Source organism: Amblyomma mixtum, chromosome 6 (assembly GCF_055824585.1).
Source record: "Amblyomma mixtum isolate Tamu chromosome 6, ASM5582458v1, whole genome shotgun sequence".
Classification (NCBI taxonomy): domain Eukaryota; kingdom Metazoa; phylum Arthropoda; class Arachnida; order Ixodida; family Ixodidae; genus Amblyomma; species Amblyomma mixtum.
The window spans coordinates 134,343,628-134,358,115 of NC_143017.1; the positions used below are offsets into that span (position 1 = coordinate 134,343,628).

The 14,488-nt window shown below is 43.9% G+C and overlaps 1 protein-coding gene across 1 annotated transcript in view; it reads right to left on the reverse strand.

Moving 5' to 3' along the window:
• The window catches only part of LOC149340452 (colorectal mutant cancer protein), a 38,106-nt gene extending 23,831 nt beyond the window's left edge, over positions 1-14,275 (reverse strand). The window contains exons 1-9 of the mRNA XM_089549227.1: positions 13,706-14,275; positions 12,538-12,779; positions 10,749-10,897; positions 9,979-10,235; positions 8,449-8,558; positions 8,191-8,333; positions 4,265-4,504; positions 2,935-3,129; positions 190-351 (exon numbers count right to left, since the gene is read on the reverse strand). Coding sequence (XP_089405353.1) covers positions 190-351; positions 2,935-3,129; positions 4,265-4,504; positions 8,191-8,333; positions 8,449-8,558; positions 9,979-10,235; positions 10,749-10,897; positions 12,538-12,779; positions 13,706-13,830 — 1,623 coding nt within the window. The 5' untranslated portion in view covers positions 13,831-14,275. The remainder of the gene's footprint in view (positions 1-189; positions 352-2,934; positions 3,130-4,264; positions 4,505-8,190; positions 8,334-8,448; positions 8,559-9,978; positions 10,236-10,748; positions 10,898-12,537; positions 12,780-13,705) is intronic.
• Between the last annotated feature and the right edge of the window lie 213 nt (positions 14,276-14,488).

A 14,488-nucleotide genomic window follows, 5' to 3' on the forward strand; every position in this document is an offset into this window, starting at 1 on the left:
GGGACACTAACATCTCAGTCTAGCTTGATTTAGCATTCTCTTTCAGGGTGCCTTAAAAGATCCGTTACAATGTTCACAAGCTGTTGCAAACAGCAAAAATTTTGTCACTATTGATAGGGAACAAAGTAACTCAATGTAATCCTGGTCAAATCATCGACAAGAACATGCAGCCAGCTCAAACGCACCCACCTTGCTGCTCACGCGCTCAATCTCAACTTCAAATTCACGCAAGCGTCCCTCAGGCAGTGGAGACCCAGAAGAGCAGAGTCTCTGGGCAGCAATGGCTTCCTGGGTGTGAGCCTCTTCTTGCAGCTGCTGCACCAACTGTTCAGCCACTTTGCTGCTGGAGATCTGCACATGTCCAAGAGGTGCCACTTTAACACTGTTTCCAGTTCTTGCAGAGAGCAGCAAAACGTTGCCTAAAACTTCGTGCTATTGCACCTCACCAAAGTGCCATACAGGAAAGAAGGCATGTACCCAAGTCATTTGCAATACTCCTCTGAAAGAGAAATGCATTGCATAATCAACAGCAAACATGATTCCAGCTGCTGCTAGAGCCAAACTCATCAACTCTTAATGAAACGAAGACTGACTTCCAAGTAGGTCCAACACAATGCATGCTGCCCTGCACAAAAAACCTGATCCCCTTGAACATCTCAAGGGCTGTCTATAGGAAGGATTTAGGTTGTGTGCAGTCACTTCGTTATGCTGTGTGGGGATACGCTTTACTCGTCCCCTGTTGTTCGCTTCCCCACAATGCGCCTGCAACTCATCCCCTGTGGTTCACTTCCCCGTAATGAACCCTCCTTAGCCGTGTTAGTTACTTTAAGGGGGGACACTGGTCTTGAAAAGAAAATTTTATTAATTTAGTCATAGTTATGAAATTTTCAGGGCACATGTATTTTTGTGCGCTGATTCTAGATATGTCATTTAATTTCATGTAAAACAATTCCTTGAGAACTTATGCACTTTTTATGCAAGTATTTTGCGGAGAGTTTTGAAGAAAATTTGCTGCAGGAAACTCACTGAAATGTATGCCATCGGGTTCTCTTGACACCAAGGAATACAATAAGGGTAAAATTATAATCCTGGCTCTCATAGAACTCGGCTAATAGGGTACTGAAGCTGCCACTTCAGAAACAGAAATACACACTTTCCTTCTCATTTCTCAAGCGACAACTTCAAAACTCTTAACTTAAATTCTATGATAGGCAGGAAGACAATTTCACCCTTATTGTATTCCTTGGTGTCAAGAGAACCCAATGGCATACATTTCAGCGAGTTTCCCGCAGCAAATTTTCTTCAAAACTCTTTGCAAAATACTTGCATAAAAAGTGCATAAGTGCTCAAGAAATTGTTTTAGATGAAATTAAATGACATATTTAGAATCAGCACACAAAAATACATATTTCCTGAAGATTTCATAACTGTGACTTCATTAATAAAAATTTTTTTTTCAAGACCAGTGTCCCCCCTTAACTAACAAGGGAGGGCACTGGCGTCGCAGCGACACGAGCACCACAGACAGCGTGTTTGCTGCGCGCACGCACGAGGGAGACTGCCCTCTTCGGCTCAGGTCCTGGGAAGCACGCTGACGTTCATGCACAAGGCTCCGCTCTCCACCGGCGAGCAGCCTCGTGGCGGGAACATTCTCCCGCCAACTCATCCCGTCCGGCCTCGGAGTTTCCCCCTTGCCCTGGCGTGGGTGAACATTCACTCGTAACTCTGCTGGTGAGCCGAACGTCCTCGATTCCTTAGCATATTTTGTTGCTAGCTGGCGTTATTGTTGTAGCAATAAATGTCTTGTTTGTGTCAGCCAGTGTGTCGTTCCCTCAGAGCAAGGCCCGCTGTGGTCGGCGTGCACTCGGTAGCGCTCGCAACCACGGGGTGGGGTCCAGCGGTTTGAACTGTGTAAGCCGAGGTTAAATGGGGGAAACATATTTATCTCTCCCCAATTAAAAACCCCACAGCTGTTACTGTTGTGATGACAAAAATCATGGTACCCATTTACTATTGCCTAGCTGAGTGCACTGTTATCTTTCAGCTGCAAGCAGCGTTAGGTGTATGACAAAAATTATGCTAGTTTACACTCCTGGTTCATGCATCAACATATCAGAAATTTAGAGAGATCATGATGATGATGATGATGATGAGTTAAAAGTTCAGAGCCATACAAAGCTCAATATTTGTATTGAAGTAAAAGTTCTTGTTTACAAATATTTCTGCGAAGTCTGCGAGACACTTTTCTTTACTGCAGGCTTATTTTAACGCAATGCATTGGGGACGTCTAGAGAAAAGCTTCCCATACTGGCCAATGAAAATGCTAGTAGCCATCCTTCAAAACTAAAATGTCCTCCATGCACTGCTTCTGAAGATAAATAGGTGGACATAGTAGTAGTACAGGTAAGACACAGCTTCCCGTTTTTGCAATGTCACATTAAAGCGTATCCATACATCCATGAAATGCAGACAGACAGTCAAGAGAACTACTCTTATGTGTCCTGAAATTTGAACATATTTGCCTACAGCTGCAACAGTTAATGTGCATTCACACTTGCAAGTCGTGAAAGTTGTTACGAAGGTGGTTACAGAGGCGCAACCATTTTGGTTGAAAGGCAAGTCACAGGACAGTCCCAAGCTGCTCAGTTTTTCAGCCTTGCAACCCCCCGTTGCAAATCGTTAAACCAATAAGTGGCCCCTCGAAAGTGATATGAAGCTAGTTCTACATCTTCTCGTTGCCAGCAACAGTCAAGATTTACAACTCTCGTACCGTATGAGACTTTGGGAGAGATGATCTCAAGCTGACCTGTTAGTGTGAATGTCACGACTACTGTTTTACATCTTGGTTGAAAATGGCAGCTGGTCGCACGCCCTTCACAGTTTGCAAGTGTGAGTGCATCATTACACCAATGAAGGTAACAGACTGGTCCTCACCCCAAGGTTGGCCATCTCTGAACCGAGGATAAGCCTTTGCGAAGCAGGTGGCTCGGTCTTGCGCAGCCGTATACGTTCGGCCATCTTGGCCACAGGTGGCGCTGCCTGTTCAGCCAGTGGAGACGAGCTTCCCCCCAGCGCTAGGCTGCAGCTGCTCTGGGGACTAGTGGCCACACGCTGTTGTAGGTCACGCACCTGGAGATGCCGCGTGGGCCAAATTTGTTTAGAGTACATGTGATGACATCACCAAAAATGGGTCCCTTACTGCCAAACAAAGATCACGATAGCCACAAAACCATACAAACCATTTTAACGAAGAACTAAAATGAGATATTATCCTTAGTGTCCCTTGAAATGCTACAGCAGCAGGACCAGAGCATTATTTCATGTTCATTTATCCCAGTCATAATACACAAGTCATTTACCATAGTCGTAAAACACAAGTCCATAGTACCACAGCAACACTAGAGGTGCTTTCGTGATGTCGATAGCAGTGTCATAAAGTTGCCACTGAAAGCACATGCAAAGCTGGAATCCAGCAGCAATAGAATCAAAGCCTCCCATGCTGCACTAGTGATACAAGACCAGGGCCAAAGCAGGCTACTAGGAGCACTTAAATTTCCTGCAAGTACACATAAGAGTGTTTAACACCTAGTGGTACCATGGAAAAATGTGAAATAAGCAAACTTGTCAATTTTGGATTTCTGAACGAAGTCTTTTATTACCTCTCTGAAGGTTACATGAGCAATAAAAGAGAGACGATGCAAGGCAAGAAGCTGTGTTCATGCAGCTTTCTTTTCTTGGTGCAAACTCAATTTTTCAGTTTCAGTTCATGGTAAAATTTCAAAATACGATCATAGAGGTAGAATTTGCAAGCGCACAGTGCACAGCAAGCTTAAAGCAGGCCCGAGAGAACTGCAGCATTCATAAGTACCTGCTCACAGGCAAGCTAACAGAGCCAAAACTGAGTGAATGAAAGGATAAAAGAGCAGGCTGAGAAAAGGAAGAAAAGGTGCTCGGCAGGTGCACGTGCATGCACAGCTAAACTGTAATGCTCTCAAGAGTACTCCAGATATTGAAATCATTGAAACGACACCACCATAAGGTGAGAGTGTTTAGCACATCTTCTGGTGAATTTAGACTGATGCCAAAGAAGATGCAGTACTTTGACACCTGAATTGCATTTGCATGACAGCAAAAACTGCTTGCCCAACCTGAACTTTCACAAACGTTAGTTCATTTGTGAAAAATCACAAAAAAAAAAATTGTGCCCTTAAAGCTTGCGACCTAAGAAAACTAAGAAATTGCGGTCGTATTGGCGAAAACTTGCCTTGCGTTGGCAGCGATCTCTCTCTTCGCGCAGCGCAGCTGTAGCAGCTCTTGCCCGCTGCAAATCAGCCTCCTGACGTGCCAGCCTCTCCTGGAGGCCGATGTTCTGTGAGCGCAGAGCGGCCACTTCCTCCTGCAGCTGAGATGCCTGCAGGCTTTGGCATGATGTGGCCCTGTGTTCGACGGTGGTGACACGACCCCCACCATGCACACCGTGACTGCTGCTGCTGCTGTGAAAGCCCTGCAGTAATTTACAGATTCCCATGCACACACCAAGGCAATCGGGTAATTCACGGTGGAGGGCTCCCGACACATTCTAACGATTTCACCATGAGATTTTTCTAACTGCTTTAGTTTCTTAATAAGCCTCTCCTTCTTTAATTCATCTCCGATTAACAGCAGTGACGACCGAAAACGAGGGCAAAGAATTAAACTTACAAACTTACACTCGGCATATCGCTGCGAAGGCCCAGTGGCAGGTGTAAAAGCACAACACTAATTTTGAATAGAATGAGCTCTCATTATAAAGGAACTGGAGTTTGGTTTGGGCTTGTTGGTCTGTTTGTACAGTGAAGGGAGGCAGTGTAAAAAGAAGAGGATGAACACGAAAGGCAGACAGGACTGGCACTGAAAAACTAGTTCAGTGACAGTCCTGTCTGCCTTTGGCGTTCATTCTCATCTTTTCTCACTGCCTCCCCCCACTATACGATGAAGGAACTGATGCAATCTAGGAAACACATTCCCCTTAAAAGACCCCAAAGAAATCCATTTATTGATTACCTCACTTTAAAGGGACACTGAGGAGAGCTCTATTAATATTTTTTTTATAGCAAAATCCGCTAGTTCAGCATTTCATGGCTTTGTTGCCACTTGACCGGCAGCGAAAGATGCATTTACATATTTCTAAGAAGTTTGGATACGAAGTTGAAAAAGTTTTTCCCGCCGCTCTGACTCAAACTTGGGATTCTCCTATGACGACACAGGACTAAGTGACGTGAAACATGACGTGCGCATGACGTACCGCTGACTCCGTGATTTCTGGCGGCCAGCAGTGCGGCCTAGCAGCAGACGAAAAGAAAGCTACCGCCGGCCGCACGTTGAAGGCATCTATCGGCTATTGCGGCCGTCGCTACAGTCGCTTTGATTACGTTTGCACTGGCGTTTTGCCAGCGTTACGATGGATCTCGTTCTCGAAGTCGTCAACGAAGTTCTCGCAAATAGACACCTTTAGCATACCGTGTACCTTGTTACCGTTAGCGGAATACCGGGAGCCCCCATACCGCTGTGAGCAGGCGCTGATTGGTCCTGGCGCTGCAGGAGCGCGTATAGCTGTCGGGTACGTGGCGCCATCTGGCGACGTGAAGGAGATTTGCGCATGCATTTGCTGCGCCTCAGTGATTCGTGGCTTCTCGTGTCCTAGTGTTGCTAGAACTATTGGTTCTGGCAACACTGTTTTGTCCTACGACGTCATGAAGCTTGTACTTGCGAGTTTGGCCTGTGGCGGCGATACCTGTATTTTGGTTCTTGCTCTTTTCTATGTTACAAGAGCTTTGTTGTCAGTATGAATGGCGTTTTTGTAATCAGGAGCTGGTATTCTGTCGATGCAAGTCAACTTCAATTTCTCCTCAGTGTCCCTTTAAATTATTCAAATAACGTGTTCCAATTTCTCGATATAACGAGCAATTTTTCTTTCTTCAACAGTGAAAGGCAATGGCTTTTATGCTTTCCATGTGCGCTTCACTGTTTGGTATTCATTCGATACAGCAGCCCTAAAGAACCACAGCTTAGACTATGTGTGGCAGCACTGTTTTCTGTAGTGCTACAGATTATCGATATTATTTAATAGCTGCTGGCAGTATCAAAAGGGTAATTAAACTACTGCTGCAAGAGAGTTAGGCATAGGCCAGTTGGTACATTCTTGAGAAAGAACCCAGGCAAAAAAGATGAAGGACGTGAAATGGACAGCAGGACTGAAAACACCACCAGATGTTTAGCAACATCAGCATTTTCTTAGAAGAAGCAAGTGCCGAGGAGAACGTGAACTTTTGGCAACCTATTACATCAGGATGCACAGTAATGATTGCATCAGTGCATCTTTGTCCTGCCTGCTGGAAAAACAATTTAGCCTTTTAGACAGCAGGTGACAGGTTTGCTGTATGCTTTTGTATCCCCACTATCATTGTCATTTTTTTTTGTTGCTGGTTGCTCTGCGCATGATTTGTTAGCCATATTGGAGAATGCATTCGCCCAATAAAGCACTGCTGCTAACCCGTCCCATCATGCGTGCCTCCCTTTCTTGTCACTCATCTTTTAAGGTGAAAGCCTTATATGCGGCCTATTAGCAACGATGCATGGTGTCGTCGACATCCACAAAAAATGGTCCACAAAACCATCAATGACATCATCAGCAAAGAAAAAAGTTTTTTCCGGAGGTGCGGGGAACTGAACCAAGGATTTTCAGACTGTGAGGTGAGCACGCACCCCATAGGCCACAAAACCACCTTGCTTCTTGGTGAATAAAGGTGAACCTAGTATATGCACTGTCTTACAACTGCACGCTAATGTGTAGGTATGTCATTAGAAAGTCAGAAAAAAATATAAATGAAAAAACTAATGCTTTCGCCTTCAATGCACATAAGTAGTCTTACGTGCCCTCCGTAATTTCTGACTGGGTCCCTTTCTAGCCACAAATGCACCTGCTTGAGCACCACATGCGTTACTATGCCAGACCTTGCTCCTGTGCAACCCCTCTGGTGTGTAATGATTACCATCATTTACTGTAAAAAAAAAAAGAAAAGGTTATTCAACTTTTAGAACTATACTGTATATATACTGCACAATAAACTGCAACTGTCATCTATACCACTGTTAGGTGTCTGTGATAGTTCTTTTATCAATGCCGGCATATGTTCACCCTTGAAGCTTTCCCTGTTCTGTTGGCAATCTTTAACTTGCTGGCACTGACTTATCATATGTCACCATGAAACACCTTCCTACCATTCTCTTACGACAATGCACTTATAAGCATACCCTCCTCTCTTCCTTCACAATGCACCTCTTCGGTGATGGAATGCAAATTCATTCCCAGTGATGCAATGAAAGTCAACCAGATGTGACACAAATCTTTTGAGACAGTGAAGAATTAAAAAAAAGCACAAAAACAACAAGTGAGAATGTTTCAGGAGCCCTTCATTATACAGCTACAAGGAATTAATCAACATGTATAATGACAGCATAGAATGAACTTGACAACGGCCGCTACCAATTGCTCTCTTGAGTGGTCAAAGCTGAGAGCTTGTGCTTAATTGAAGAATAGATAATTCTTTGCACCACAAAAAAGTGTTTACGTTAAAAACACTAAGAAGGCCCTGATGAAAGATCTCCCAATAGCACAGCCAAAGTCATGTACAATTCAAGGAAAGGAGAGTGCATAGCATAGAAATTAGGCTTCACAGAACTGAGTTGTGTACATACACATAAAAAAAATTGCTTCCAGCTTAGCTTTCTAACTGTTTTATTTGTTTCTCACTATATACCTTTCGTGACAGTCCCTGCAGTCTTAGCAACGTTATGAAGAGCTTTCCTGTAAAGAGTCAATCCTGTAAGTCATATAGCAACCTAAAGGTACAAGGACTGCCAGTACACGTTGCTGCACCTGACAGCAGCAAGGCAAAGTCACGAGTCATGACGCTGATGATGAGCATTAAAATACTGATACTTCTGTGTGTAACTATGCATGAAGTGCAGTACGCTTTTGCAAAGTTATCAGCTTTCATTTGATTGCTTAGCCCATTAACCACAGACTGCAGCAGTGATGAAAGTGATGTGCTTCAGTCAGCTGTTGGTACAATAGAGAATTAACATCTGCAACATGAAAAGCTATGCACTCCCTTCAGTAAGTAGATTTTCCAATGAGCACCATCTTACCTGAGGTTTATCATCAAAGCTTTCATTATCTCCAAGGCCACTGCTGGTGTCCTCTCCTTCATGAGTTTGCATCGGAACCACCACTTCTGTAGTGGCACATTTTCCAGATATAACGTCAGTGAACTCCGGTGGGGATTCGTTGTCTGAAATAAAAGATTTGGCTCAGCATTAATGGTCGCACAATGTGCTTTATTACCAGTGCAGGTAATAAATAAAAATGCAAAGCAGTGAGACTGTGGATCAGAAGGCAGTGGTTACCTTTGTCACTAATTGATTCTGTAGCTAAGTTTTCGTTGCTCGTACAGTGGCTCAGGACGTCACTGATCCTCGACTCGTCCCCTGACTGCTGGCTGAACTCATCTTCTTCCCTGTGAAGAAATGTTTCAGTCAATAAGAAAATGGAAGCATAGCAACACCAAAGCAGACATCTAAAGCAGACAATGGTTTTGCAAAAGTGCTTTCAGCATTCTTTTTGTTAAAACTGAGCTTTTCACATGTATTCTAAAAAACTGACATCAGGTCATACACAGCTGAGGAAGAATAACTTGTCCATGCCAGAGATGAGATATAAAAATCGATTAAGCAAACTGCATTTTAATTGTAAACAACATTATGCTGGATAAGGCCGGTAGTCTATCTATACAGCATAATCTCATTAACTCAGTTAGTTGGTTTATAAAAATATTAAAATTGCAAGATTTCAGGGTTATCTGAAAAGACATGAAAACAAAAAAGAGTAAATCCAAACCTCTGTTGCCTGATCACATTGTGTTCGTTTAGTGCAATACTATTACGTGCAGAAGTAACTGATGCGAGAGTTCTCAATTTTTCCAGTTTGTGGCAGCTAGAGTAATGCTTTCCAAGTAAAGGTCAACCACCCAACCATATGTAGCACACCGAAGCAGCCACTATTGCGGCCACTCAGCAAAGCTGTGGCCAGCAATTAGCAATCCACTAGATCCTGATACAATGGCAGATCATACAGGCTTTTTACAATTTCCGTTATTGCCAGAAACCAGCATTTCACTAACGACAATTTCACTGTCTGTACAACACCTCTGTGCACCTTTTTTCAATGTTCAAAGCTATGATGCAATGAAGAGTTAGGTGAAGGAGCAGCAACTCAGAATACTCTCTATTCTTGAACATGCTGATTTCCGAGCTCCCTTCCTGGGCCCAACTTTCAGCATTTAGATGTAGTGTTTTAGCCCGACATTTCCTACAGCAGCAGAACTGCTCAACTTACTGGCTTTTTGATGACCCACGAAAAAAACTAGGCAAGGCCTCTGCACATTCTGTGATAAATGCTGATGCAATAGCACTTGTGGGTCCTACTTGGGCACATGGCATTACAAAATCAAGACACAGGAGTTAAGCATCATCAAGAATTAGCTTTGTAACCTTGGTGGCAGCTTGAATCGGTGGAAGGAGGCTAACATCCAACAGTTTCGTTTTGATCCCTAGAATCACTCAAATGACAGCTGACTTAAAGATGAGCAACCACATAAAAGAAAACAGAAATGGGGGGACTGCTCTCAATGTTGATTGCATTGGACAAAACCTGCAGCACACATGCCTAAAGCATATTATTAGACCTACACTTCTTTATGACTGCGAGTAACACATTCTAATGCAGTAAGCTACAGGATGCAAAATATGTAGCGTATCATAAAGTTAATGAGGGTGTTCAGATAGTAGTTCGTATTAGTGTCGTCATCCGTAAACGAGATATGTGGTGATGTATCACGCCGTCTTGCATCCCGCAAAAGTCTTGCATCCCGCACTAACTTGATAATTGCAGCCCTCTGAAGGTCAAGCTTCTTGGAAAGCTCAGCGATGACACTGTGGAGTTCAATGATGCGCTCCTCGTAACGCTGTGCCTGCTGCTCTAGTCGATCTTCACGGTCCCGGGCAGCCTGTAGCCTCTCCAGTTGACGCTTGCTCAGCTTCCGTTCCAGAGCTTCCTTTTCCTGGGACACTTGCTGCAGCCGACCGGCAAGGTCATACACCTCATTCTTCAGTGACGATAGTGCAGCCAGGTGAAGCTGAATATAAGTTTTGAGTGAATGTTACAAACAGTAAACAACACGGCTGAACTTTAGACCATGACATAAAAGCTCTTTAAATTGTAACATAACCCCATGCAGACAAGCATCGTATGCTGCTGAAAGAGGACATATGAATTGACAACAGGCTTGTGATAGTAAAAGGTTTCATAGGTGCACTTGCTATCAACTTCACTGGTTAGAGCTAAGAACACAACACATCACAACACAACAGATGTAATTCATTAAGTAAAGCACCTCCATGACATTGGCTTCCTTTCAATTCGCCTTAGAATGACAATTTTGCTTTCAAATCAAAGGCATCGGTGCGGGCTTCCTCACACATTTATTTTAGACTTTTATGCGTTTCTCGAAGCGTTTCTTGAGCGTTTTACAACAAAGGGCTTAAACCAAATAACAATCGCATTTCCAGGCCACCTGGTCAATGCTAAGTGTGCCTTGTCTTATTTCTTTGATGCATAAAATTAACGATAAGAATAACTGCCTGCTCACCTTGTTAGCCAGCTCAAGCAGATCACTGGCCTTGTTTGGTATAGGCAGCCCAGAAGCTTCAATCAGCCTTTGCAGTGTGTTGGGCTCTGGGCTCAGGTCCCTAGTGCCAGAGTCAAACTCCCAACTTTCATGCCGCTCCGACAAAGCCCCTGTAGTGCATGCATTTGGCAAAAGATTACACAGGAGTAGTTCACAGGTGGTTCAAAATTTCAATAATAATAAAAAAATATCAGTTCATCAACCTCATCAAAGCAAAATCTTAAGCTTATAAGAGGTGGTAGAAGGAAATACTGATCAGGAAGACGTATGAATGAACATTTTCCAACTCCAAGAAATCCACACACAAGGACACATTTGGTAAGAAATGCGAGTAGATCTAACTTCGCAAAAAAGACAACACATGAAACATTCAAAACCTTGAGAAAGCTTTCACTTCCGCTGGAAAACAAGGAATGTACAACAAAAAATCTTTCCTCAGTGTCACACATGACTGGTGCGGGCCGGGTAATTTCCTTTTTAGTTCTTTTTCTTGACATTCTAATTTTTGTCAGACATGACTACCTTACCGTTCCAAAATCATTAGGCACTTCGGCACAGAACAAAGCTTCAGTGTGGCACTTTAACACCATAGGTTTGGTCGATATATGTTTACTCCCAAGGGTAGCAGTAATTTTAACTCTGATTGCATGAAAGAACTGTTACCAGGATGCCACGCGGTTGAACTTCTTCACCTTCCTTAAGACAAATACTTCTTCGTACTGCATCATGCTTTCGAACAAAAAAAAAAAAATTCAGTGGACAATAAAGAACCAATGCCTGGTCAGTCCAGACCTGTCTTAAACCATACATGTGGGATAGAGAAATAAAGTTGCCCGTTAGCTTTTTGGTGCTAATAATAATAATGTGTGATATTAAAAAAAACACTAAAGAAAACTCAATCTAATTATTGCTATCAGTAAAACTGGCGTTCGTCCGGCAGCGAAGGTCGCATTTATAGGAGAGAAAGTTGGAATAGAAAAATTTTCCCGCCAGTCGATTAAAACTCACAACATCCTAACCAAAAAGAACAGGTTGCCACTGTTTTGAAGTGAATGGTGGTGCAGTATAGCCTACCAAAAGTTGCTGTCAACACACTTATTTTACTTGCAGGCCGCCGTGGTGGCTCAGTGGTTATGGTCCTCGGCTGCTGACCCGAAAGACGCGAGTTCGATCCCGGCCGCGGCGGTTGAATTTCTTTGGAGGAGAAATTCTAGAGGCCCGTGTGCTGTGCGATGTCAGTGCATGTTAAAGAACCCCAGGTGGTCGAAATTTCCGGAGCCCTTCACTAAGGCGTCTCTCATAGCCTAAGTCGCTTTGGGACGTTAAACCCCATAAACCAAACCAAACTTATTTTACTTGCAAAATAGGTTGTGGTGGCAACATCAGTTTTTAATTTGACTTTTCTAGCTTATAAAAGCTGTTTTCAGTGGGTTTCTTTGAGGTTAGAATACCATACCCTATTGATAGATGTCAACTAGTTTTTGTCCTCGGTGTTCCTTTAAGTTTAGCTCAGAAACTGCAGTGCTCTGAACAAATTACAGCACAGGGTCTGTGACCTTCCAGATAGCCTAAGCACTGCAGCAGTCTCCTGTTTCACAAAAGACTCCCTACTGTGCTTTCGTTTGTAGCTTTGAAAAAGAATAAATCAAATATTTTGCTTGCTACTGACAAGAAACATCAATTGATGTTTCTGCACGCAGTAGTACCTATGTGAAACATCTTTCCATAAGCATTATGCATGCTGTCATACCTTGACTAGCATCACTCTCTGCTCTCCAGGAACACGAAGCCTGTGCCGAAGTAGTGGGGCACTTTTCCAGCACTTCTTCTTCCTGATGCGTAAGGGCATTGATTTCACCCATAAGCTGCATGCGACGCCGCAGGAACTCGGCGTACGAGATGCGCCCATCTTCATCAGCTCCAAGCTCTTCCATGAGCTCTGCAACACTGTGCTCGAGATTCAACTGCCGACACACTGCCAGCAGGTCTTGGCTAATGTGGCACAAAAGAAAGACAGAATCAGAATGTTAAGAAATTGCTTATAATGTTGATTAACTTTGTTTTGAAACTAACAATGCAAGAACCATACAAAAACAGCACAACAACGTAACAACAATACAACCGATCAAAACATAAGGCCCTCGAGTGACGCACGAAATTAGCACGGATGAATGGAATCGGCAGTAAGTGCGGCTATCTGCCGTTTGTATTTCATTCCCTAAGTAAGCCTGTGCCTGTTTTCATTACTTCCTGCAGTTATGAGAGTCCGCGCTAAACTTTTCTAAGCCATCGTCCTCATTTTTCTGCGCTTTGTTATACAAGAAAACATTTCACCTTTTAATCCTCGTACTGGCTTGTTCAAGCTTTTTTTCGTGTACTAGAGAAATTTGAAACTCCCTTCCTGGCCCTACTACCCAAGTTTGACGCCTACAGTGCAATAGGTGGATTATCGAAGGTAAAGTCGCACTTAACAGCTTCGGCTGTGCAGCGCAGGCACTCTCATGAAGATCCAACGTCATTCAGATCCTTATTAAGGTCACCGCTGCTTAAGGAGCATAAATTAAGAACAGCCGCTGTGTAGAGTGATTTACAAGCGTCCTGAAGAATGAATGTCAAGGAAATCGATTGGCGCACAGTTCTGTAACACGATATCATGCACTCAACAGCTTGACATATGCGCAGCGAAACAAGATTCCTTAAATCCATGAGAATGATGGCAGAGACAGTTCATTACGGGCGTTATCGCTTACATGCTTTTATGCGAGTTGAAGCTTGTTCGCCGTTCAATCCGCCATAGAGACTAGCTCTTTTAATCTAATTTACCAACTGCGTGCGGTATAAGCCCGAAGCATGGGTAGAAGGCATTCGACAGAAAGTAGTCCAGAGATCACTGCTTAAAAGAACAAAACTTCACTAGCCTGTCAATGTAACCGTCTCCATTGCCATCACAGGTTTGGAACAGCCGTCGAATTCGCTCCTCTTCCGGAGTTGAGCCGGAGTCACTCCCACTGGATTCACTGTTCACGTCACTGGCCATATGCATTTCAACCCATGAGCAGCTTTAAAGCTCCACTTTCCCAGCTACAGCCGCGGCCTGATGTTCACAGGAGCAGAGTTGTTTACATTAGGGCGAAGGGCCCCCTCCGGCGATACCATATCGCACAGATCGTAGGGCATGCTATGGCGCAGCTTATGCTTGAAACTGCTCGCTGCATAGCTGAAACCAACTGCTGAACGTTCAAGAAATCGAGAAACCTAACAGTAGAGGCATAAAAGACTTCCAATTACACTAAATACAGCCTGGTCAAAGGCCGAGGACAAAACTGTATTGAAATGAAAACACATTTATCCTCCCGAAACAGTAACTCTGTGGTTGCCAGACCGCAGCGCTGGAACCGCCGATCTTGGGGCCTGGGGCCGGTTTCAACAAAGCAAGCAAAAACGGCAAATTGCATAACTGTAAGGTTAGTTACTCTCACGGTGTAAGAGTGGTTACTCTACACAGTGAACATTCTGACACGTCAGCGGAGACGGCGAGCGACAGATGCGGTCGGCAGCGACGCGGGGTGTAGGCAAAAACGTAGCTTGCCTACCCCGCGCCAAGCGATGCTGCCTTCGAAACCAACTCGCGTGCGCGCATATTTCAAAGCGTGCGCGTCGCTTGTGGTTAGAAACATTTCTCTTGGTGACCGGAGAGCAGT